Source organism: Pteronotus mesoamericanus, unplaced genomic scaffold (genome assembly GCF_021234165.1).
Source record: "Pteronotus mesoamericanus isolate MK-2021 breed Mesoamerican mustached bat unplaced genomic scaffold, CSHL_Meso_final scaffold_31, whole genome shotgun sequence".
Taxonomy (NCBI): Eukaryota; Metazoa; Chordata; class Mammalia; order Chiroptera; family Mormoopidae; genus Pteronotus; species Pteronotus mesoamericanus.
In genome coordinates this window covers 22,567,204-22,593,483 of record NW_026555312.1, presented here as the reverse complement: position 1 = coordinate 22,593,483, position 26,280 = coordinate 22,567,204, and the positions used below count along the sequence as shown (strand labels likewise).

Genomic DNA, 26,280 nt, shown 5'->3' with positions numbered 1-26,280 from the left:
CCTAGAATTGGAGGGGACCGTGTTGTTGTTGTGGAAGAGTAACCTTCAATTTTAAGTTTAAAATAAACCCAGCCGTCCTCTGTCGTTCCTGGCCCCTTGGGGAGTTGGGGATGGAAAAGGAGGGGCCCAGGGCACTTGGCACCAGACGTGGGGCCGCCAGCCGGCCCGTCCTTTTCGCTGCTTGGCCCCTTCAAGGAGCCTTTGGAGCCCATGCGGAGGGCAGAGAGCAGAAGCTGTGGGGGAGATTCTGGGCGGCTCGTGCTGTTAGGCAGTGGCTGCAGCAGGGGTTGGGGGAGGGGCCACCAGCAGGGGTGGAACCCACACACTCTCAAACCCACCTGGCTTTTCAGTCCTCCTCCGGAGTTGATTACTCTCTTCGCAGTAAGAATCTGCAGCTGTCTCTGCAGCAGCTGCCACAGCCTCCTCCCTCAGAACCCAGCTTCGGGCTCTGGACCAGCCTCTCACACATTCGCTGTGGGCATGAATCCCCTGGGCTCCCGCGCCCTGCAGCGTGGACCCGGCAGGCCTGGGCCGGGGCCTCACCGGGTGCTGGGGCAGCGCCCATCCCACGCACCAGGCCTGCACTGCAGTGGAGGCCAAGACAAGGGGCTTCTTCCTGGGACGCTGCATGGTGTGAGGGAGGAATGAGAGCTCAAGGTGGTGCCTCACTCACACAATCCCAGGGTGGGGACGTGTGATAAACACCAAGGCCAAAATGGAGTGCTGGGCACCCAGGAGGCCTTGGTGTTTATCACCGAGTTCTTGGTGAAGCGCAGAGCCAAAGGAGGCCCGCCACTGCCTTGGACGCCTCTCCTTTGCAGGGAGCCTTCTGTTGGGATGGGTGAAGGTGAGACCCCCTGCTTCCCCAGCCCTGGGTGGGCAACCGAGCGGGTGGCCGCAGGGACAGGTGGGAGGTTCCTAGGACTCTCTCTTGGGCCCTTTCTTCCCCATCAGTCAGACTGGCAAAGGCCAGGTGAGCCAAGGGGTGACAGGAAACCTGTGCATTCTGGGGGCTCCTGGCTGGCTTGGTATCCCTGCTTACTTGTTCCCCATTCCCCAACCCCAGGCATGGATCCAGCAGGGGCTCCGTGTCAGCCAGGGCGGAGGAGGTGGCCGTGAGGGCAGTGCCCGGAGCTCGGTTGTCTCCCACAACCACCCCCTCCAAGCTGTCCCCCAGGCTCTGCAGGACGAATGTGTCCAGTGAAGTTCTGCCCTCTTACCTCCCTGGGCAACCAACACAGCATTCGTAAGAAGACAGGTCCACAGAAACCACAGTAATGAGAGACGCCGACATGCCTGTCATGCCTACTCGGTAACAGGTGCTGTTTGAGCTCCTTATGTGTATTAATTCATCTGATCGCATGACAGTCCTATGCAGCAGGTATTGTTGTTACCTCCTTCTCACAGATGGGGAAACGGAGGCCATTCATCAGGCGTGAGAGGAAGAGCTGGGATGTGCACGCCGGCCAGCTTGCCCCGAGACCTGGCTCTGGGCCGCTTCTCCACCCTGCCTGACGCAGGGCAGATGGCTGGCTGTGTCTTCAGGCAGGATGACCTTATGTTTGAGACCCTTCCCCCAAGGCTGGCGCCCCTCTGCGGGCGTGCTCCCTGGGTAATTCCCTCCAGGCATGTCCCCTGTCCAGGCTCCCACATTTCTCAAACATGTGATGATGTTCTTTCCACTTAGAGGAAGTTCCTAGAGTAGTCCAATCATAGAGACAGAAACCAGAATGGCGGGTGCTGGGGTGGGGTGGCAGGGAGAGGGAACAGGAGTTAGTGTTTAAAGGGTACAGAGTTTCAGTTTTATAAGATGAAGAGTTCTGTGGATGTATTCATGCCACTGAACTGTACACTTGCAAAAGGTTAAGCTGGTAACTTTCATGTATTTTATCATACACACACAACTCACATGTGCTGTTTTAACCTGAGATCAGTTGGAAGAGGGAAGTACTTACTCCTTAATGCCATTTCCACGTGGGGAGGGGACAAGGATAAAAGGGCCTGCCGGGACCTAAATCCTCAAGGTATAGAGGGACTGCTGGTCGCCTCATGGGTCAGGAGCACTGACCTTGGAGTCAAGCAAGTCAAGGTCAAGCCCAGCCCCCCTTTTATCAGCCTTCGCCCCTCCAGCAAGAGCCAAATCAGAAAACGTGTGAGTGATCAGCACACTGGCCACAGAGGAGCTTGTGCGTCTGACATCATGGTGCCATTCGCTGCCTGGGGAACGGCTACCAGAAGTCGAGGGCAGGGCCATTTGGGTTAATGTCCACTCAGCCCCCTCAAAGCTCTTCTTGTTCAGGCACTGCCACTGGGCTGCAGTCAGGGCTTTCCCATTGAGGGCAAGGTGTCTGGTGCTCCAGCCTGTTGCACTGCCCCTCGTCCCTCATGCACATTCTCAGGCAGTGGCCTGGCCAAGGCGACTGCAGCAGCCCGCAGCCTCTGCTGGCTCTGTGACCTTCAGAGGACATTGGCTATACAAGGGTGAGAAGCAGATGTCCGGGTGGTGGGGGCAGGCCCAGAAATCACACGGGAGTAGGAGGTTGCTGGTTCTTTGAGGCCCCCCACAGAAAGGCTCATGGGCCCCTGGTCACAGGGTCGTGAGCAGCCACACTGCGGTGCTTATGTGGGGGGACAGAAGGGACCAAGGATTGCTTCCCTTTCCTTTTCCTTGGAAGCATATCCTCTACCAAGGTTATTTTCCAGAAAGGAAACTCTTTCTTTTAAAATTCCAAACACCTACAAGTCACAGCCCACCCCTGAGTCTGTGTTCTGGGGACTCCAGAACACTCTGGACTCTGACTTTCTGGAGCTCTTGTCTCTGACTCATCATATATTCTTGTTGGTTCCCCTTGAAAATATACCCTAGACTCAACCTCTTCTCAGCACCTTCCCTCCCATCCCTCTGCTCTAAGCCGCTGCCATCTCTTGCCTGAGTCTTGGTTGTCTCCCGGCATCTGACTGTGCTGCTGTTCCCCCACGGCCAACACGCGGCCAGCGTGCTGTGCCCCTCCTCGCCCTCATCCATTGTCACCCGACGGCTTACTCACCCCACTCCAGTCATGGTCGTTCCTGCAGAGCCCAACACCTTCACCAGGGCCTTCTCTCTGGGGAGGTGACCTTTTTTTTTTTTAAAGGTTTATTTATTCTCATTCAAGGGGTGGGGGTTGGAGAGAGAGGGAGAAGGAAAAAGAGAAACATCAACATAAGAGAGAAACACCCCATCAGCTGCCTCCTGCATGTGTCCCAATGGCAGATCAAGCCCAAAACCTGGGCATGTGTCCTGACCTGGAATTGAACCGGCAACCTTAGGGTTACAGAACAACATTCCAACCCAGCACACTGGCCAGGGCTAGGCAGGTGACTTTCTTACTGCTTGTCCTTTGACCTCTCTAGTCCATCCACTTGCCCATCTCTTTCGGGCTCTGCCCCTCCCCTTCCCCCTCCCCTTGGACTTTGCACTATCTCTGTGTAGTCCTAGCCTAGTCTGTCTATTGCCTCCCACTGTTAAAACCCAACTTCCACAGAAAAGAAATCTGCTTTGTTCCTTGCTGTGTTCTCTGTGTCTGGGACAGTGCCTGGTACACAGCGGCTGCCCAGCAAACAAATGCTTTGTGGAATATGCAGGATCAAGGTTACCTGGATCCTGGGCTGGAGAAGACGACTAGAAAACCCCCAGGGCTCAGTTTAGGTCACAAGCCTTAGCGAGGTTTGACAACTACAGAGGTAAACTGATTTTTAAACATAAGCTCCTTTCATTTCCCCCTTCTAACCAGTAAAGCCAATGTCGATGTGGAGAATGGCGTGGAAGGGAGGAGGCCGGGCGGCGCGGCCTCTGGGGAAGACGGCCCGTCTGTGAGCGTCCATCTATGCTGGACTGGGACTACCTGGAGGCCCAGCAGATGAGAAAACCCAAACCCAATTTTTTTTCTTACTTAATAAATGCATTTATTCTTAACGATGAGACTCTATCATTATTGGAGTTAATAAATTCTGCAAAAAAAATGTCTCTACATGTGCCTAGCTCCTTTCCTCTTTTGGGACAACTGCCTGGGAACTGGACGCAACACAAGACCTGGGCTTTCTCTACATCTGTTAGGTGTCAGCCAATGTGGCCCTGCAGACAGGTGTGCGAGTGAGGGGCCGCAGGGGGTCGGGGGGGGTGCTGGAGGGCAGGGCGGCGCGGTCCTGGAGGCCCCAGTCGGCTCATGACCTGAAGCGGGACAGGCACCAGCTCCTAGGAACTGCATATGCTCAAGTCAGATCGCTTCCCGACAGGCAGAACTGTCGATAAAGTCCATCGTCACCTACATGCCTTCTTGCAACGTCCCCCAGGCTGTGGCACTGGGTGGGTGAGGGCATTCCCCACCTCTGCACTCCTGCTCTTCCCTCTCACACTTCGCTGCCCCTTTACCCTCACAGGGACCAAGGTCAGTCCAAGTTCAGCCAGGAAAAGCGTTCCATCCACGTGGGGGCCGGAAATGGTGCTCATTGGTGGCCACCAGCACTGCCCCACCCCCAAAGGGAGAAGCTGGGAGGCGTCTCTCTTGTGAGGTGCTTGTTATAACCATTCCTGAGTTACTCTGCTTGTTTCCCGTAGTACGAGTTGGCGTCCGTCACTGGTATCCCAGCACAGCCGGTCTCTCGGGGCTAGTGTGTGGGGTGGGGGGGAGCAGCAGGGTCCCTCCACAGAGGAAACCTTCAGGACCACAAAGCACTGCAACTCTTCTTTTGCTGAGACCTGGCACTCGGAACCCTAGCACGGTCCACACAGTTAAGCTTCACCTACGGTTAGCTTCTCCTGAGCCCAGCGCCCTCCAGAGTTGCTCTTTGAGAACCACTGCCGCTTGGCTTAGAATATTCAGGAATCTGCTCATTCGCTGCTTTAACGACAGACCTTCCGCAAATGTGCATTTGGATCTGCTCAGCCCCCAGCCAGGGGCAACGCTATTCCTTGTAACTGGCAAAAGAAGGAAAAGGCAAAGTGCACGTCTCAGAGGTTGTGGCCCAGAAGGCAGAATTCCTGGCTGCAGCTGTTGCTAACCCACTTGGGCCCACCCTGCGCTCACTCTTCCCGATCCTCCGCTCTCACCCTACGTGGCCCCACGACTGTGGCAGAGCTTGGGGGGCCACCAGGTGACAGAGCATTCATGGGACCACGGATGCCCGTGCTGACGGGAAGCAGTACAAACTGACAGGATCACAGCAAACCACAGGACAACTGTGTGACAAGCAATCTGCCGTTTTAAAAATATAACATTTATTGCTTAGATGGTTTGATACAGAACAGTTTTTCTTCTCATTTTGAATTTGAAAGTACTATACAACTGAATACAAAGAGGAACAAAAGTACCAAAACTAAACTTGTGATTCTGTTCATGTGGCATAAACCAGTTTTGTACATAACATGTAGCAGCAGTTTTTAAGTTCCCTTTAGAAAAATATGAATTCTACATATTTATTATTGTTTCCTGTTTAATGCATGGGCTGAAATCACTAGGATCAACTTCCTTCTTGAAGAAAAGAGAGGAGAGGAAAAGACGAACAGAGGGCCGAGGGCACGATGACTCTTTCTGAAACTGGCACCCGACTGTCACACGGCTTCCCCAGGGCTGCCTGCGCACACAGCCCTTTGGGTTTTTTGTTTTGTTTTCACAGCCAGGAGTTTCGTGTAGTGATTGAATCTCAGCATTGTGTCCACAAATCAAAGAGAAAAACAAAGAGAGAAACTTGCACCTCAAAAAACTTTTCAGAAGATCCATATATATATATTTTTTGTAAAAGCCCTGAGAGGAGAAAGAGAATCAAACAAAATGTAGAGAAACAAATTAGCTGGACATGCAACTAAGCTATGATTCACCCAGAGTTTAAACAAATCACAAATTTCACAGTTTAATATAGGGGAAGGGGCAGAACAACAAACAATACATTTCTCAACCTCACTAATAAAATGTGGCAAGACCTTATTGACTAAGAGGGTACAGATGAAGGCTAAATAAAGCTTTAAATCAATAGTGATTATTGCGAGCGGCAGCCCCGGCTGCGCTGCGGGGGCGATTCCTGCTACATCTCACTGCAGCGTAGAGTTAAGTCACGGCTTCTCTCCACAATGTTGCAAGTTTTAGTGTGGAGAGTTGCAAAGAAAAAACAAAACAAAACTAGAAACCCCAAATAATAACAACAAAAATAACAACAATCGTCATAAAAAATTAAGGGGTGCATGAACTGGTTTTAACTAAGCAGACCAGCTTAGTAATGAAGTGATACGGTGATCATTGGTTCTGATGTGTAGTCACCTACAGTAAATAAAAACCTTGTTCTGAAACTGGTTCATACATCCCTAATACAGTTAAAAGTTATATATACCTCAACTTCTTTCCTTTCACATGCAAAGATATCACTTTTTATTATTTCAAGACTATGTATCTTCCTTTGAAGTCTGGGCGGTTGGATTTTGGCCACCAGCAACTGGTGAGGAAGTGCGCGAAAAGGGCCCGTGGGCCCCTGCGGCTCTTGCACTGAGTGCGAAGGAGGTGCACTCAGCGCCAGAGGGACGAGGGCCCTGGGAAGGGAGGGAGGGGTACAGGGGCTTCCCCAGAGCTAGGCAAGAGGGTCTGAGGGGTGGAGCAGCACAGGAGGCCCGGGCAGCACTGAGCCTCGGGCGTCCTGGAGGTCCCAGCTGAAGGACAGGATGCTGAACAAGCTCAGCTACAGTAGGATATATTTCTTTTCACTGCTGGCACCTACAGCGAGGAAGTCTATTGCTTGCATAGGATGCTTGGAGGGGGGGGCGGGGGGGGGGATCCTGCCTTTTTGCACCCAGGGGTTCGTTATTTTAGAAACTACAAACAACACATTTATCTTCAAGCACCAATCCCAAATCGCAGGAAGGTAAATATAAATCTATTTCTCATCTTCAATCTTGCATGTGCAGTTTTATTACCAGTAGTAGTATTTTCTCGCTTTGCAAATGACAGTAGCACACGCGGGTAAGGCTTGGGCTGGGTTTGGCAGAAGACCCGTGAGCGGCAGGTCTCCTCACTGCCTGGCTTCCTCAGAAGCCCCGGGCGCACACACCCTCTCTCTCCCCTCTGAGCTGCTCCTCAGCCACATGTGGAGAACCCTGCTGGAGTCTGCAGTCACGGAAGAAAGGTTTGTCTAAGTACAGTAGAAGAGCTCCCACCCAAGAGGGGCACGGAAAGCTTCGGGCAGATGCTCACGTGGGACCCGGGCACCCACGTCTCCAGGACAAATATTGCCCATTTGTTTCTGCTGACTGCAGAGACCAGCAAACTGATGAACTAAAAATAATAATAATAATAATATTAATAATATATATACCGAAAGGGGGAAATCAGATACATGACATCTGTGTATGTTCTCCATACATCAAGTTGCCTGGGTAACTCTTCTCTGTAAGAACAAATATCTTGAGTGTCTTGAACAGGAAACAGCATGTCTAATGCTGAAAGAATGGAAACAGGTATGAGGTCAAAGCTAGAATCTGTCCTGGTTTTGGCTTGAACCAAATTGGAAACCTCTTATTAACCACATCTTGCAATACCAAGGACCAAGTTACAGCTCCACCACCATATAGCAGACAAAAAAAAAAAGAAAAAAAAAAAAAGAAAAAAAAAGTCTATCTGAGAAATGAGCATTTCATCCATATTTCCTCTGGTAATTTACATGAAATTCACATCATTTTCTTCCAGTTATTGGCTATGGGTGTCCAAGGGTATGTTTTTTTCTTCTGTTTCCAGCTCACAGAACAAACGTTACTATCACAGACTCGCTAAAGCAAGCTCTCACACAGCAACACAGAAGATCATGTTAATGCTTAAATGAAAGGTCCTCTCCAAATAATTCATCACAATATTTGCTTTGTTTTTTAAAGTCATTTTGGGACAACACAACACCCAGGACGACACTGAAGGACCGGTAAGTAGTTAAGGCACTCGAATTGTCCGCGCTGGCCTCCTGCACGGGCACGTGGTGCGGCTACAGCACCAAGCGAGCTGGCCCTCTCCTGCGCGTCTCTCTCCAACAGCTGAAGGGCACTGGGAAACCTCACGAAACGTAGATTCAGGACACGGCTCTGCTGGCCTGTCTGTGCGCTGCGGGACAACGGGAGCCGTCACTCCATTCCCAGCAGTGGCGAGGCGCCGTCGGGGGCCAGGAGAGGGTGGGCAGGCCTCTTGCCGTTCAGCTCCAGCAGGTCTTGCACGAGGGCCACTGGGCTCTCTGGGTCAGGGTCACCCCGAGGTGCCTGCTCCTTGGGGCTGCCCGTGGGAGCGGTCTTGGGAGCACCCCTGCCGGCTTCAGCCTGCCCAGCACCAGCCGTCCGCCCCACAGCCCGGTCCTCCCTGCGGCTGGCATCCTTGGCCAGGCTGTCCTTCCGGCTCCGGGTCACAGCCACGTGGTTGCTGGCCAGTAGAGCTGAGTCGGCCTCGTTCTCTGAGACGGGGTTGTTGCCACTGTGGGTGGACTCGCTCTCACTGTCCTCCTCACCCCGCTCATCCTTGTCACTGTCCTTCCCATGATGTTTGGCATGCCTGGCTTTCTGGTGGACCCGCTGGTGGCGAACCAGGCTGTGCTTCAAGGTGAAGGTTCGCTCGCAGGTCTGACACTTGTATGGCCTTTCTCCTGAAATAATGAGGCAAAGACATTAGGTCTGTTAATGGTAAGGACACCAGTAATACCTCTCAGCTCTGCACAAAAGTAGCCATGAGACAAAGGTGAGGGGCAGCGGGTGGCAGGGACCGGGACTCCATCCTATGCAGGAAACCCTTATTTGTCTGAACTGGCAAGATGGAGAAGGAGACATGCCAGGCGCCAGACACGATTTTCTTCCTTCCGTCTCTCAACCCAGGTTTTTCACACCCTGATCCAGGAACCAGGATCTCATGGAAGGACGGCAGCAGTTCCCTTCTGCAGGGGCAGGCACCAACTCTGAGGGCTCTACCAACAGTGGCACCTCCTTAGTCAAAGGCACAAGACACTGTGTGTTCTGATAGGAAGCAGCTGGGGCTTCCCTCTGGCTCACAAACGCCAGGCTGTGAGCAGCTGAGACCACCACCTGCCGGGAGACCAAGAATACCTCTCTGTGGGGAGGGCTAGCCCCGGGGGCCCTCCAGATCCCTCAGCCCAGGGCAGAACTGACCACAGGAGGCGGGGCAGTGTGTGGAGAGCACATGTGCGCACCCTGCTGGCCACAAGGTAGGAGGAAAGCAGATCTAAGACCAGGGTCTGTACCCTGACCCCCTCTCCGGAAACGGGGGGGCAATATGCTTGCATCTTTTTGCTCCATGAATGTATCCGGGTCTCCTTCTTTCTATCGAAACTACATCCCCTGCTGTGGGGTTTGTAGCCTCAATCCCACATCTGGTGAGACCCAGGAAGAGAAAGAGTGTGTCGAGAAAACAGAACCCCCCCACCCTCCCCACCATGGGCCTATAGCCAAGACAGGAAAAGCCCCTCGTGGGCAACCTTCTCACCTGAAGGCTAATTGTAAGATGAACGCAGGTGCCTCCCAACAGAGCCCCACAGAACACTGTCCCTACTGCCTGTTCCCCAGACCACACCACGCAGTCCTTCCAGGCTCAGGACTTAATACCATTTCAGGCCCAATGCTTATGTGAGAGAAGGCAGCCATCACCCCCATTCTAGACACGGGAAGACTGAGGCTCAGAGGGACTGATCAAGGCATTCTCAAGAACAGCACTGCTGAGGGACCACCCCACTGCCTCCCTGCAAGGAGCCTGCTCATTTCAGGTGCTCAGAGAACAGCTTGTTAGATTCCCTCTGTACAGGGCTCAATGGGCACATGTGCCGGCTTGGTCAGTTCTCTCTGCCTCCGCTTCGAAGCTTTTGTCACAGCTTCAGGGGAGGTGCATCCTCCAGACAAATGGGCCAGAGGGAAGAGACAGAACCAGACTCGCCCCCCACTTGGCAGTCTGGGGAACGGCCCCTCCCTGAAAGAACCCCAGGCCCCGCAGAGGCCAGGCTGGCCCTTACCCGTGTGGGACCGCATGTGCCGGGTCAGGTCCTGCAGAGACCAGAACCTCTTGTTGCACACAGTGCAGACCTTCTTCCTCTTGTCTGCCTTGCTGGACACACTCCTGGAGGTGTCTGTCTTTGGCTTCTTGTCATCGTCACTCCTCTCTGAGGACTTCTTCTCAGCTGTGCCCTCCCCGTCAGAGGTGCCCTCAGCCTCCTCGCTCCGCTTCTCTGACAAGCCTTCTGATGTGGCCTCCCCCTCAGCCGGGGGCTCGGGCTTCTCCTCTGGCTCTAGGGCAGGGGCAACGGCAGTGGGGACAGGCGTCGACCCGTCGGCCACCCCACTCTCGCCCTGACTGTCCCGAGGGAGTGCACTCTCCTCCTTGGGCACCTCACGGCCATGGGCCTTCCTGTGGCGGCTCAGGGTCCCAAGGAACTTGAAGCTCTTGCCACAGGTGTCGCAGGTGTGCTTCTGGTCCTGCTGGGCCGAGCCTCCGCTGCCTACAGCACCAGAGCCACCCTCAGCTAGCTTGAAGCCCATCAGTTTGCTGGCAAGATTGAGGTCCAGGCTCTTGTTGCTGACCGTGTCTTCCTCAGGGCCATCTGCGTCCTCATCCTTGTCCTCTATGCTGTGTTTTCCTTCGGGCTCTGGGCTCTCCTCGGCTCCCTGCTCCTCCCCATCCAGAGGCTCAGCTGCTCCCTGAGTCAGCTCCTCTACAGGGAGCTCTTCTTTGACCTGGCTGGGCTCAGGGGCCCCCTCTGACCATGGCTGCTCCTTCTCCCGAGAGGTGAGGTCTAGCACTTCGCCTCCTGCAGCCGGTGTCTCCACGTCGGACTGGCTGTCTGTGGGAGCAAGCACAGGGGCAAGGCTTGAGAACAAACGCCATCACACGTGCCCCTTCCAAGGGCTCCATTGGGACTCTTGGCTGGACCCACCCCGAATCATCACCCCTCTAATCATCCTCGAGGGCCCAAATGAATCTGGGGTTAATTTATAAAAGGCAGAAAGACTTTCCACATACACACAGGCTGGGGTCACAGGCCTGGCTGTGCCTCAGAACCCCTGCACTCCCCATTTCTGCCCATTGGCAGTGCCCGGTGCCCCCCCTGCCACATACAGGGATGCTCAGGCCCCAGGGAGGTGTGAGCGGCTGAGGGCAGCACAGACAGAAGGAATGGCGAGAGGAGAGTTGGTGCATTCCAGAGATTCGCAGTGCTAGGGAGGTTGAGGAAGCTGAGCTGTTAAGTTATTTTTGAATGCAGAGATTATAAACATGCAACATACATGGGACCACCCCCAAACATGGTATCTGAGGACAAAATGGCCCAAAGTACTATATACGCACACGCTCTCGCCTGACGCCTAATTTCCAGGTGGCGTTCCAAGACAAACGGAGACACATGCACACCAGCTGGCCTCCCTGACTCCTGTCAGGACCCCATGTAGGGAGTGGAAGCACTTCCTGTCTCACGATTTGTCCCTACCTGTTCGCTCTCTACAGCAAAACCAGATGTAGGCAGTCCATCAGTTTTTTAAGACCTTCTTAAGGGATGGTACTGAGGCAAAACTAATGACACCAAACTGATGGCAGTCTTTTATCATCTTCCTTCAGGTTGAACAGGGCTTAATGAGCTTTTAATTATGCGCTATGACAGTGAAGCTGTCTGCTGAGACCTACTATGTAACTAGGGATCCCATGGCCAATTAATTAGGCTGGTGAAAGTCACTGCTTCACAGCACATGCATGAGATGTACCGCCGTCATGGGAGAGCCCTGATTACGCCGTCATGTGTGTGAGCCAGCTGACTCACATTTCACCCGGACTCTCAGTTGGTGTAGCCACACGTACAGCAACGTCCACCCACATCCATCACTCGGACTCACGTGCTGGATCATCTGCCAGCACAGTGGTCCTGGGCTGGGGCAAAGGACCGCGGACCGCGCACCGTGTCCCCTGGGTCACACCTGCCTCGGTCTTTTGGTGTACCTACCACCGGCTGCTCGGCACCTCCACTGACATCATTTCACTGGTTTATTCTGCCTCTACCACTTGGCAGCCACTGTCTGAGTACCTCCAAAGGTTTCAGAAGGAAACAAAAATTATGGCGTGACTATAAAATTTCTGACAATGATTTTGAAAAATTATCCACAAGTTTAAAGATAATGAATCCTGAGCTATACACACCAATATCTAGGCCATAATCTAAGGATAAACCAGGTGCTCATTTTCTTGAATCATTCCAATAGGGAGCATTTAGTAAATGGATTTTGGTATAAACTCTGCAATAAGAAAATATAAAACACTGAGGTTTCTTATTTGTTGGCTCTGTAGTTACTAAAGGAGAGGCTTAATCTCTGGTTACTTCCTATTTGCTGCAGTACATTCTAGGTTGTTTGTCCTAATTGTTAAATTTTTTTTTTCACCAAAGAACATGGATTATTTTAAATTTCAACTGTAGAACATATTAAGATGACTGTGTGTGGGGGGGAATCATAATGAATTCTGAAAGTAAACCCAAGTAAATATACTAAGATCAGATCATTCTAACTCCTGGGCCTCTCCTTAGTGTGGGTAATGGAGCGTTCACTCTAAATTCAATGAAAGACCAACTAACTTCCTCTGTCGAATAAAGATGTCTTGGCTGTGCTCTACCAAACTTCCACTAGGGGGAGTGTTTTAGCAGGGCAGTCCAGGCCCTTCAAGGACCAAGCAACCCTTGATTTTTATTAGTGATTTTTGGGAACAATAGGCTTAACCTCTTCTCATCATCTCATGAACAGCCAGTTTATAATACCAGATCCTGTTTTGATCCCTTCCCTTCTCTCAACCACCCACACTTCCAAATACAGGTAGCCAATGACTTTTTATAGGCAATACTACCTGCCATAACGCCTTAATTCTCTGCCCTTATCTGTCCCTCATTTGTGGTGCTAAATCTAAGAAAATTGCTAGAGGAAGCAGACAGAATCCAGATGGTACCACGTTCTACGGGAAAGTGGAGATTTTCATATCAGCTCAACCATAAAATATCTGCTGTCTTCTAGAAGTTCCAAGTTACTCAGCTGATGTGAAAAATGACCAACCTAAATACCTAATCTGATTGGGCAGGGGCAAGGCTGTTCAGGTTGCTCTGCCTGTACTTAACTTCACCTACCAAGAAGCACCTGGGGCTTCTGGGCTGGTAAGGGCGGGGGGGCATCATTAAGGGACAGTTTAAAAACTTTCACATTTATGCTGATTTAAAAAGTCACATGTAGGTGCCCACAAATACAAAGGCTCCTACAGGCATCATCTGAGGAAAAAAACCACACAATTCCCCGGGGCAAAGTGAGCCTGGGCACCTCTGCCCATAAGAAATGAATGAAAAGTTTCAGTTTAACTCTGAATGAGCAATGTGCCCCTTTAAGCAGAACTGCTCCCATCACAGCATTTTCAACATTCCTTTCGGGAAAATCTAGGGTATATTTTCATGAAAGACCTTATGTGATGGAAAAAGTCAGACCTATGTTATAAAACACGTTTAGGGATTTTAAGAAAATGCAACCCAGGCATATAAACCTAGAAACCCCTCCAGAACTTCCTTGGTCATTTCCTGCCTTTGTTTTTTTATGGTCTTCCTCTAGGCCCCACTTTTAACTTCATGGGAGGGAGTGCCCGAAGGAAACCATCACCCCTCCATCACGCTCACCTGGTTTTAAAAATGCTCCTTGAAATCACTGAACCCCAGCTCCCTACCCTCTTTTCTCCCCTTCTTAAATCTCAGTCTTCTTTCCTAGCATGGATTGTGACCACAATTAAACCAAACGTGTATTTTCTCGTTGCTGGTCTCACATTTCAACTTCCAGTGAATTCTCTTTTTCCAGAGGCTTTTTCCTTTAAAGAAAACCTACAGAACGGAGGTGAGGAAGGACTCTGACAGGACTTGGAAAAACACAATTCTTAACTGCAAATTTAAAAACTAAACACACCCACAATGTAAAGCTTGGTGCTGAACCACAGCTAAGACACAAATTCCGATCAGCTTGATGTCTGCAGGTTTCTACTGCAGCCTCCCCCTCAGACGTCAGCGGGAGCCCCAGGCTTGGTGTCGCTCAGTGTGATCAAGAAGGTGAATTCCAAGTGTGCACCCAGCACTCGCTTATTACACTTCAAGACCTGTCTGTGAGCCCTGGAGACCAAGGACACCCCTTGGACACCTATACTGCCCGCCGCCCACCCCGCCTTGGGACCGCTCTCTAGGCCAGGCTGCCACCAGCTCATGCAGCGCCCACTGTTAAACATTAAGAGCGGTGGCTCTGCCAGCATCACTCTGGGTTTCCTGGGGCTGAAGAGCAGATCATCCACCATCTCTGGCTCCAGGGAACCCAAGCCACAGCAAGACTCTGTGGGCATCCATATCTTTCTTTCCTCAAAGATTCTGGTAAGTCATGTGGGAATGCAAGCTAGGGGTGGAGTCCGCAAACTGGCCTACATTCTTATACCCTCAGAGGGTTTGATATTAACTAAAGAGCCTGGCAGTTCAAGCGCTTGTTCCACTAGGGCTCAGTGGGAGGTACAGTTTAAAAAGCAGAGGGCTCCGGATCACATCCTCTTCCCGGGCTTGCCACCCATCCAGAAGTGCTCCCCTCCCTGGTAGCTGGGACAGGGGTGAGGGGCCTGGGGCCAAAGTCCACACTGACTTGGGGGGAGGACTCCCAGACAACACAGCAGCCCATCTCCACCCAATTCTAAGGGAGAAAAGCACAGTACAGAATTGCAACCCTAGAAAACTACATTTGGGGGGAATCTCATCTGCTTCAAGCAATGGGGGAACGTTAAGCTTTCAGGATCTGCAGAACTGAATCCATACCAGTAAGCTGTTATTAAACCTGTGCCAGGAACCTGTGTGCCCAAGTGACCTGCAGCAGCCCCTCTGTGTATTGTTTTAGGGGGCGAGAGTGCTGGACCCCAGCAGCTGGAGATAACCAATGTACGGGATAGAGCACATGAGTAAATACAGAAGCTGTACGGGGAGAAAGGTGGCAGGAGGCGCACTGGGCGGCGTTAATTGCTCTGTAGGGGGCTGGAGGAAGGAAGCGCATATCAGCACAGGAGAATAATACCCGGATTCAGGTCAAGCAGAGATGTGATTAAGGAAAGGACATGCAGAGTGCTTTTTCAAACAAGACAAAGTTTTGTTTTACTGGGAAGAGAGTTATTGAAAAGGAAAGCGCCCCACCCCACCCTCCCTGACGAGGGCCGGGCATCCCTAGTTCCTGCAATACCCTGACATCTGCGAGCCCAACCAACCCTGCGCGGTAGGAAGCGGTAGGATTCGGCAGAGGCTGGGCCTGAAGGAAACACCCCAGGCCTGGGAGGTGGTTGTTGTGTTGCTACCAGGAGCTAAAACTGTACGCCCTCCCTCATGTCCCGCCTCCAGCAGGACCCACAGCCAGAACAAAGAGGTCTGCTGGGAGGGCGACAGATCTTCCCTAGTAGTCAGAAAAGCAGGGGCGCTGCCATTGTCTCCCACAGCCCACCCGGCTGCATGCGCCCAGCCCTCTCCAGGGCCCCCCTTTCTAGACTGTGGAGTCCTACAGGGAAGTGGGAAAGGCAGCCCGCCGTGCACTGTGCTTTGGAGGCCTGGAGTTTGCTAGGAAGCTAAGCAAAGTTAGCCTGGCTAAGCAATCGGTTCTCCTCTGTCCCTCTCCTCCTCTCCATCACCTGGAAGCACTACCTGTGCTATCATGGGGTCCAACATCACTCTCTTTTGACTGGGGAATAAGCCCGTTTCTTCTCAGGGAACAGTTGGTAACTCCATGTTTGCGCAACTGGTGGCGTTCACAGTTAGATTTGGTAGAAAAGAAGGCATCGCATTTTTGACAAGGGAAGGGTTTCTGACCTGAAGCAGGAAAAAAAATAGATATTTATCTGGCTTTCTACTGCAAAAAAAAAAAAAAAAAAAAAAAAAAAAAAGTTGCTTTCGTTTCATTTTCCTGGGATTATTGGCATTTGCTTCTCCCTCCTCCACCCCATTCTTTTATGAAAATAAACAAAATACATGAAAAAAAAAGAACTGAACACCAACAAGTCAAATGATCATCTTCCCTTAGCCTGAGTGGGATGGAATGAATGTTTTGACTTCAGAATACTAAAAATGAACAATGAAACCAAGATGCAAACATTTAAAAGTAAAACAACAGCATTACAATTACAAATATTACATAATTACAACAACAAAAAGTGAGTGAAGGGATTTTAGAGCACAGCAAGAAAACATCTATAGTTTGTTCCGAGGAGAAGACAGCTTTTAATCCTTTCTAGTATTCCAAGTACTACTACGCAGGCTGGGAAATCAAAGGGGACACCTAGGCTCTCCTGCGGAATCTGGAACCCCTGGACACCTTTGGAGGCGAGTCTCCCTTCCTGGCCTGGGTGGGCCTGGCCTCCCACAGAGGGGGGCGGTGGCGAGCTCTGCCTCCCAGGACTCCTCCTGTCTGACCTGATGAGCGGTCCTGCAGTGACCTCTGCCCAAGGTCACTGTGTCCCTTAGCAAGTCAGAAGAGGTCTGCTCACCGCACGCAAGGTTCTTTGTTCCGCTGCTTTAGGCTCTTGCTAGTAGTAAATAAGTGAACAAAAAATCCTGAGTCTGCAGTAGGATATCATATGCTCTACTCAACAGACCTGCCTTTGAAGAGAAGTCACTGAACAGCCCCCCTGTCCCACCCAACTCCACCAATGGGGTCACCTGTTGACAGAGGAGCATGACCTTCCTTCTCCCCAGGAATGATCTACTTTGGTTTGCCCATCCTTTCCTTTTATCTGGATTCCTCCTGTGCTGTAAACATGATGTTTCAAAATGCAAGCCAGGCCTCTGCATCTTGTCCCTTGTTTGGGGTGTGAGGGGAAAAGCAAGACCCAGAGCAGAAAGTGTGGACTGAGAAGGAAGGTGGTAGGTGGGTGGAGAAGGGAAGTGACTAGGTGGGCCTGAAGAGAGAGAAGGGAGGGGGGCAAATTATTTACTGTATCACTGGATTCTTCTTTTCCCCCCCAATCTCCAGATTATAAGGTCCCAGTTTTTGATTTTACAAGGTAAAAGGTTTGTGTAGTAACAAACATGAGCTCAGAGCTGCAGCCCAGTATGTCTGTCTTGTAACCTTGGGAATGCCACAATCAGACACACGTTAAGGGAATGACAGAAAAAAATAAAAAATAGAGCTGCCATATGATCCAGCAGTTCCACTTCTGGATATTTATCTACAGAAAAAAACAGTAGTTGGAAAAGATATATGCACCCTTATGTTCACTGAAACATGAAAAACAGCCAAGGTATGGAAGTAACCTAGATGTCTACCAAGAGATATATACAGAACACATGAGTAAACACAGAAGCTGGACAGGGTAGAAAGGTGGCAGGAGATGCACTGGGCGGCCGTTACGGGGCTGGAGGAAGGAAGCGCTTATCAGCACAGGAGAATATATATGGATACACACAACACAGAATACTCTCCAGCAATAAAAAAGAATGAAATCTTGCTATTTGTGACAACACAGATGGACCCAGAGGGTATTATGCTAAGTGAAATCAGTCAGACAGAGAAAGACAAATACTGTATGATTTCACTTATATGTAGAAGCTAAACAAGACAAATGAATAAACAAGACAGAAACAGACCCACAGATACAGAGAAAAAGCTGATGGTTGCCAAAGGGGAGGAGAATTGGGGAAAAAAAAATCATAAAATAAAATAATAATAAAAAAACCCCCCATGATATGAAACGCAATGCATGAATCCAAACTGGATTATAGACTGGAAAAAAGTAGCTCGAAAGGACATTTTTGGGTTAGCTGATGGAAGTTGATTACGATTGTGGATTGGGGGCGGGGGGGGGTGCAGGGGAAGAAATGGCAGGAAAATCAACTTGCACTGTTCATTTATTTATTTTTTAAGGTTTTATTTATTTATTTTTAGAGAGAGGGGAAGGGAGGGAGAGAGAGAGAGAGAGGAAGAGAAACATCAAGCGGTTGCCTCTTGTGTGCCCCCAACGGGAACCTGGCCGGCAACCCAGGCACATGCCCTGACAGAGAATCGAACTGGCGACCTTTCTGTTTGCAGGCCGGAACACAATCAATCCCCTGAGCCACACCAGCCAGGGCAACCTGCGCCATTTAGATACCATGAACGAGGCCTGACCTAGCGTAGGTGCACAGGCCCAGGCACTCACTGCAATGCATACAGCACGGGCCTGGCTCCTGGGCTTCGCAGAGCGGGAGGAGGGAATAGTATCATCATCTCCCTGTTGCGTAACTCGCGTAACTCCCCGGGGTGCCAGTCATGCAGAGCGAGCTGGTGTGTGACCCAGCACCACAGGAATCCCTGCCCCGCCAAGGTCAAGCATCAGTGCTAATCAAAGAAAGGGGACGTTCATTCCCTCCTGAGCTGAAAGGCCCTTTCAGGCAATGGTTCCAAAACACCTGTGGGGCTTTTCAAAAATAAAGATGCCTGTACAGATGATCTATTATGGAATTATACCCCTGAAACCTATATAATTTTATTAACCAATGTCATCCCAATAAATTCAATAAAAAAGTAAACAAATAAATAAGGGGGAAAAAAGAATACAGATGCCCGGAACAATACAAAACCAGCGAATGAGAAACCTGGTGGCGCGGCCCAGGGGCGGAGTCAGTTTACCTTTGCAGAGCTCAGGAGGTGGTTTCTGCTAATATTTTAAAATTAACATTAAAAAAAAAATCATCCTTTTGCATAAAGACTAGTTTTAAAAGCATTTAAAAATGGAAAATATTTAATTATTTGGAATCTGTTTTAAGTAAGAAAAAATACTTTTCCTTAATATGTTATTGTCAAAAGGCAACACCATGGCTTCTCTGAGTGCGGCCGGAGGAGAGGGACAGAATGAGGCTGAGAGGAGAGCAAGTCAAAGCTGTGACTGAACATGATACGATTCTTGATTTCAAATAAAACAATTGGTTTCTTGCTTCTACCTATTACACAATTTACTCTGTAATTTTTAAGTTGGTAAATATTTCACTTTTATAACTGGTCTGGACAGCCAGCCTGATATCCTATGATGAAGATTCATATTAGTGCTAAATTCAGAAAAGAATTCAATGATGCCAAAATACTGTATCAAATTATGAAGATCCTCAAAGGAACAGTAACAGGAGTCTTTTAAAATTCATATTTTGCTCCATAAATCTTACATTTTAAGTAACAGTGTGCCTTCCGATTGCATGAACAGAGGAAAACACGAGCCCTTTCAGTATTTTATAATTGCACAGGTTTCAAACTTGTTGACTGGTAATCTATATGGGAAGTATTAAATGATTTTAATTGCTTGGCAACTGCCACAAATCAATGCTTTAGCAGGGGTGTTTTAAAATGTTCCTGTAACCATAAGGAGTTACTTTTGTGCCAAGGACCTTAGAGAGCCCTCCACCCCATATTGGTAAAAGCCACTGCCAGCCAGTTTTCACTCTCACAGAACAGCCAAAAAAAGGGAGAGAAATTTTATACTAAACGATACTATCTGGCAGGCTCTTGGGCAAGAGAGAGCAGAAGAATGAATACTGAGAATAAGGTTCATGACGTGGCTTCACACCTCACACTTCTCTCCCTCACCCCTCCGCCCCTGCAGGGAAGGGTTCTTTCTTTCTGTATTTGGCAGAGGTGCACGCAGGGCTGGCTTGGTTAAATGGCCGAAGTGTCACTTAGGAAAGTTACAAGCAGCCAAATACACCTGGTGTCAGGAGCAACTTACACACTGAGGTTTGTACATCTTATTAATTTTAACTGTGATGTCTGTGGCCCATGAGCAGCAGGTAGGAGAGGTAAGTGGGGACGGCCTCAGGCTGGTAAAGAAAAGGGGTTAAAACCAACCATGAGAAAGTGAGTGAGCCAGGGATTCCAGAATGTGGGAGCTGGTGGGCCCTTCAGACATCATGGGGTCCTGGCCCCTTCGTGCTGGGAGGAGGAGAGGCAGTAAAAGAGAAAGAAAGTAAGGACAGGGTGGAAATGGACTGGCTGTGCTTCTGGCACACACTCTTCCACCTGTGGCCTAAAAACACACAAAACAGTCTCAAGGGAGAAAAGGAAGGAACAGTGAATTACCCTCACTCAACACTGGTCAGGCAGAGAAAGGTAAGGAACCAGGAAATGTCCCTGAGCAACAGGACACTGTGGGCCAGGAGAGGAGTGGAGGGTGGAAATTCAGTTCTGAGTGGAGAACACGCCAGTGGATGTGAAATCTGACAGCCGACACCAGCTTCCTCATGACACAATTCCTAGAATCTGAGCCACGCAGAGCGGGCTGAAACCAGGTGCCCCCTGCCCACAGCAACATTAAACCTCTAGCTGGACACTTAACACCTGGTTTACTCAATGTTGCCCATCTAGGGGGTGGGGTGGACTGGAAACATATCTATGAGACAACATACAGACATGATGGTAATTCCATGCATTTGCCAAGTGGCCAGGAAAAAGCTGACTCACAAGATACAGACACAGCTTACCTAGGTGCCATCTAAAACTGGACACTGCCCCACGCCCCTGGCTACAATGCAGCTAGATTTTAATGCTACAATTAAACCAAACCAAACCAAACCAAAACAAAACTCTTCCCTGTGTAATACTTGTTCATGGGATCATTTCAGAGTCCATGTTTAATTTCTCTTTTGTGTGAGCCTTAGTCTTATTTCATAGTTTACGGAGGGAGCAGGGGGGCCAGGAGACAGGCAGCTCAGAGACTCTCCAAGAGCACAGTTGCCTACCAGAAAGAGAGTGCTCCCTGGAGGAGGGGGTAGATCAGGTGATTTCCCGGGCTCTGTCCAGCCTCCAGCATTTGATGAACGGGCAATGTTCTAATACAGCACCAGGTACAGCCAGGTGCTCTATAAAATAATGTAACAGAGGGAATGCGGAGATCGTTGCTGAGAGCTGGAGCAGTGAAACAGCAAAGGAAGTCAATAGCCCAGTGGGTGCTGAGCTTTGCGTGTGTCTGTGTGTCGTTAACACCCTTCTGTGGTCATTAGTCTCTGATAACAGTATTCTGGTCCACATCTGTCTTCTAACCTTTTTTCAAACCTCTTCTCAGAGTTCTGCACCAGGACATGTGAGGACAATGGAAGGGCAGAGGCATGACCTATACCTGTTCAGATAGAGGACCAGTAGCCACACCACCCTGACTGTGGGGCACGTGTAGGGATCTTGACCCTGGCTTTGAATCCAGCTCTCCTGCTCACTGTTCGTTACTCATGACCATAAGCAAGTTAGCCTTTCTAAACCTCCACTTCCTCATGAGAAAATGTGGACAACATCACTCTCATGGGACAGTGAGGAAGACTGGCTCTGAAAATCTTCTCTACCAACCCTGAATGGTCCTCTCGTGAGTCAAGGCCTGCAGCCCCACTGCAAGAACACAGTGTCATAGGATGTCAGGGACGGGGCTGAGACAGACACAGCCACTAAGTGTATAGGAACTGCGAAGGGAGAAGTGGCAGAATGTGTTTGTATTTACAGTCACCCTCCCTGCCCTGTCTCCAACAAACCTTTCACCTTCTTTGCTTGGTTTCAGATGCTGCCAAATTTTAAACCAACTAGAAAATTTTGGCATTCAAAAGCCAGGTAATCAAAATGACTGGATTCACAAATGGGAATTTATATCAGACATCTTCAAAGACACAGGCACGACTCTTGAAAGGAGCTCCCGGCCACGGCGGTCCTCCCAGGGAGACTGATGGTTCGCTAGGAAGAGAACGTCTGGGAATAAAGGGGATCATCTGGGGACAATGGGCATGGGGTCCACCTACGAAGCGCAGGACCCCCAGCTGGAGGCGGCGGTGGGCAGGCTGACAGTGAGGGGAAGAGAGAGGCAGAGCAAGAGCCACGCTTATTGTCAGGTCTACGCTACCTGCCTTCTAAAACGTGGGAACAGAAATACTCCTTTCTCCAGACTCTGCAGGTGACCAAAAAATGTCACCCAAAAAGGGTAAGAGAGACTGTGTATGGGGCAACTTCTCTTTGAGATGCATCTCCTTTTCTGAACTGCTCTCTTCATTAGAATGAATACTTCTCTTTGTCAGGCTTCAGTGATTTCCAATGGAAAGAAAATGACAGCCTGAAAATGCAGCACATACTTTACAAGTCTAGAAATTCTGGTTCCTGTTAAATGAGTCTTCCGAGGACAGGCAGGCCTGACATGCCTTTACTGGGTCCCACCACTCAGAGGGAAATGCCACATTTGTGTGGTCACCAGTCTCAGAAAAACGCCACAGCTTACGCTCCCCTCCCATCCCCTCTGCACACGCTCTTCATCTCCCATTTGCCAAAAAAGCCTTCCTCTGTGGGCTTCTCTGAAGCTTCAAGTGATGATCAACCTTGAATGAAGTGTTCCCACCTGTGTCCGGAGCCCGGCTCACCCCCAGCTCCTAGCACCGCCCCTCATCACACCATCGTTAAGTCTCCTAACTGCCTGCGGCTGTCACACTTAGCAACTAAAAATACAAGTCACTCAGTTACATTTGAATTTCAGATAAACACCACATATGTTTTTAGTATATCCCAAATACTGGATGAAAAAATATTTACACTAAAATTATTTTACTTATGTGAAATTCAAATTTAATGGGCATCTTGTATTTTATTTGGCAATCCTGTACCACGCAACAGTTTATTTGGTCTTAGGTACCCTCTATTAATATCTGGGTTATCCAAATATTATCTCAAGATTGAGGATCTCACCTAATTTATCCTTAGTTCAATGATATAAACCCTGTATGGATATGCAGTAAATTATAATTCAGATGAGAGTTATAGTCTCAACACAAAGTTCCATCTCTCCCGAGCTGCCACCCGTGGGTAAACACGTGCATGATCTCGCTGCCTTCTCCAGAGGGATGGGAGGGGTGGCAGCGAGTGACTGATGGGTCTAGGACCACTTCTCACCTAAAGACCTTAACACTTCCCTTCACCAGCAGCCCTCCGAGGGCTCAGACAACAGGAACTGGTCACTCCGGTTACCTGAGCACCTGGCCTCCGCAGGCAAAGCCCCTGGCTTCTGAGACTGAGGAAGAGGAGCTGGGAATGGGACCATGAGAAAAGGGTCCACGCTTTCAAACCACCCCTCACCCCGGCCAGCGGCCAGTCTCGCTGCCAGGAAGCAGCAGCCACGGCCTGGCGGGCTCTCTTACCAGTGTGTGTGAGCATGTGCCTCTGGAGGGAGCTGGCCCAAGGGAAGACTCGGGGGCAGTGGGGACAGTTGATCTTCTGCAGGCAGTTGGCGTAAGAGTTCCGCTTTGCCCTCAGCAGCTTGTCTTCGGGGGGACTGCCCTGTTCTTCATCACTGGGCCCGTTGTGGTCGGTGGGGGTGCCGGCCACCTCGTCCTGAGCGTCGTCCTCTGCCGTCTGCAGAAATGGACTGAACTTGTTGGTGTCCGTGGTGGCCAGCATCTTCTCGATGCTGGCGAATTCCCCGCTGGAGTCCAGGTCCACCCCGCCACTGCTGGTGCGGGGTCGGCTCCTCAGCCCCTTTTTCCGGCCCCTCTTCTTTGACAAGCCAACTGACCCCTGCTCGGTGGGTGAAGCTGCCTCTGGACTGTTGGCAGCAGGGGGTGGGTTGCTGGATTCTTTTGGGCTGGTGCTGTCAGTGGGGGCACTGGCGGCTTTGGGGACGGTGCCTCCTAAGCTGTCTGAAGCTGTGGGGTTACTGCCAGTGCTTGCGGGCCCTGGGTCAGCCACCTTGGTCTTCAGCAAGGTGGGTGCCGAGGATACGGATGAGATGATCTGGGCGATGGAGGCCAGGGGGGGCAGCTCTTCTGTCACCGGGGGCTTTGGCAAGAGCAGGGGTGGCTTGGGACGCAGGGGCCGCAACAAGGCGGGGCTGCTTATGAGGGTGGAGTTGCCCAAGAGAGGGGAGCTGTTGAGGAGGGCTGATGAGTAAATGGGGACAGCGACCTGAACGGAGCCCTGCAGTGGCTGAGCGGGGGCTTCCATAGTGGCTGCCGAGGCTGCTGCTGAAAGGGCCGAGGGTTTTTCCAAGATCCCGCTGGGCCCCAAGGTCACTGGCAGAGTAGGGCATGGGGGTGGACAGGGGGAGGACTGCTCCCTGCTCCCTGGTTCCTGCTCAGGATTCTTGGCTTCACTGGGAGCAGCAGAATCCTTGTCTCCTCTTCTGAAGTTCTTGGGGATGGAAAGGTCAATGGGCTCCATGGAGCAGTCATAGGGGGCCGTGGACGAGGGGCTCAGGAACAAGGCTGCGTTTTCCTGCTTCACTTGGACCAGGGCCAGGCCCTTCTGGGAGAAGTCCAGGGGCTCATTGAAGTCTACGGAGAAGTTGCTGGCGGGCTCTAACTTGATGGTGACGTGGGGAGGCGGAGGCTGAGTGGGAACCCCATTAAGATAGCCATTCTGGGACTCCAGGAAGGTGGCAAGGGGTTTGCGCTCGCCAAAGGCCCCACTGCCCTCCTCCATCCTCCCCGAGGCCTCGGCAGCAGGGGCCTCCTTGGGGCTCAGGCCATCCGCTGCCAGGACGTAGCTCTCGATGTCCTGCTCTGGCACGTGCAGGTGCTGCTTAAGGATGTGGTGGATGCAGTTGCGCTTGGCCGAGAAGGCGGCGCTGCACTCCTTGCACTCAAAGGGCTTGTGGCCCTTGGGGCAGCTGCCCAGGCCGGGGCCGCAGTGCGAGCGCATGTGGATGCGCAGGGCGCGGTAGTGCTTCAGGTCCTCTCCGCACAGCCGGCATACTGTGTCTGGGGAACAGAAGGCGTCCACCATCTCAGCCGCGCTGCTGGTCACGTACTCGATGTTCTTCTCGATGTCCTTGCGGGTGGCCTTTAGGTGCTTCTTGCGCAGATGCCGCTCACAGTTGGCTTTGACAGTGAAGGGGTAGTGGCAGATCTTGCAGATATAGGGCCGCTCACCACTGTGTGTGCGCAGGTGGCGGATGAGGGCGGCCTTGTCGGCGGCGATGTAGTCACAGATGTTGCACTGGTATGGAGAGATGCCCAGGTGGGAGCGCACGTGCGCACGCAGCACCCCTGAGAAGGCAAACACCTGGTTGCAGAAGCGGCAGGGGTAGAGCACCTTGCGCATGGCTGGAGATTTCTTGCTGCCGGGACCCGTCATGATGGCCTTGAGGTCTCCCTCTGTGATCTCCTGCTTGATCTTGGCGTCCATGCTCAGGGGCAGCAGGGCCTCGATGATGCTGTCCTGCTCCAGCTGTGTCTTCATCTCTGCCTGGCCAGGCAGCTCCACCCCAGGCTGCTGCAGGAAGAGCTGCATGGCCGTGTGTGGCTGGGCGCCAGACTTGGGCTGCAGGAGGTGGGCGTTGGAGGCCACCTCCACCGAGCCTTTGAGAAGCTTCAGAGGCGGTGGGGGAAGGCTGGGACTGATGCAGCCGGGGGAGGCCTGCTGGGCATTGATGAGAGGGGGTGGTGTTGAGGTGGCCACCACCGTCCGTGGTGTGACCAGGGGCTTTGGCTTCAGCGGGGGCATGTGTTTGAAAATCGCCTGCAGCGGGGTGACAGGGGCCTTGGAGAGAGGTGGAAGACTGATCTGAGGGGGCGCTGAGGCTGCCATTTTCAGGATCTGCTGGATGTCAGCCAGCTCAATGGCCGACTCCCCGGAGATGGGCTTGACCACAATACTACTGTCGGGTTGTATGATGAAGCCCTTTTGGAAGGGCTGCAGGGACAGGTGCTTCATGTTCTCCTTGGTAGCTGGGAGGACTGTGAGAGAACTGCCCAGGGAAGAAGCTTCGAAAGGAGATAGCCTCAGCATGCTGGTACAGCCAGGGTCCTGAGGTAGCTGACACTTGAGTGTCTGGAGCTGTATTGCTTGGTTGTCATCTGGCAGGGGCTCCTCGGCGGGGACAGGCCTCACATCTTTGGTGTGCTGCAGGCTCAGCAAGGCCAGGAAAACCTTCTGGTCCAGGGTGTCACCAGACAGGGTCTTGGCTTGCAGCCTTTCCCGTCCCTGGTCCCCAGCGATGTGGGTCTGCTTGTGCAGGGTGAGCGAGGAGAGCATGGGGAATGCCTTGTCACAGACATCACAGACGAAACGGTGCTGCTCGCTGATGCACCTTCGCAGGTTTGTCTCACACCAGGCCTGCAAGAGCAAGAAAATAAAGAGCACTTAGAAATCTTCACTAAAATATCTGCTGTACAGCTGCTCCAGTATCCAGCTTTCTCCATAACAGGTAGCTACCTTTCCCTGCGCACTAACTCCTGCACTGAATAAGGAAAACGACAAGTGCCTGAAGAATCATGTTTTCTTGAATGACATCAATC

The 26,280-nt window shown here is 51.3% G+C and overlaps 1 protein-coding gene across 5 annotated transcripts in view; it reads right to left on the bottom strand.

Annotated features, from left to right (window-relative positions):
- Positions 1-5,235: 5,235 nt before the first annotated feature.
- Positions 5,236-26,280, bottom strand: part of RREB1 (ras responsive element binding protein 1) — a 69,317-nt gene continuing 48,272 nt past the window's right edge. For 4 of the 5 annotated variants that reach the window (XM_054591919.1, XM_054591921.1, XM_054591920.1 and 1 more), the window contains 4 exons: positions 23,185-26,098; positions 15,712-15,876; positions 10,012-10,836; positions 5,236-8,640 (listed from right to left, as the gene is read on the bottom strand). In XM_054591919.1, coding sequence (XP_054447894.1) covers positions 8,132-8,640; positions 10,012-10,836; positions 15,712-15,876; positions 23,185-26,098 — 4,413 coding nt within the window. In that variant the 3' untranslated portion in view covers positions 5,236-8,131. The remainder of the gene's footprint in view (positions 8,641-10,011; positions 10,837-15,711; positions 15,877-23,184; positions 26,099-26,280) is intronic. The other variant, XM_054591922.1, reaches the window with a different exon arrangement.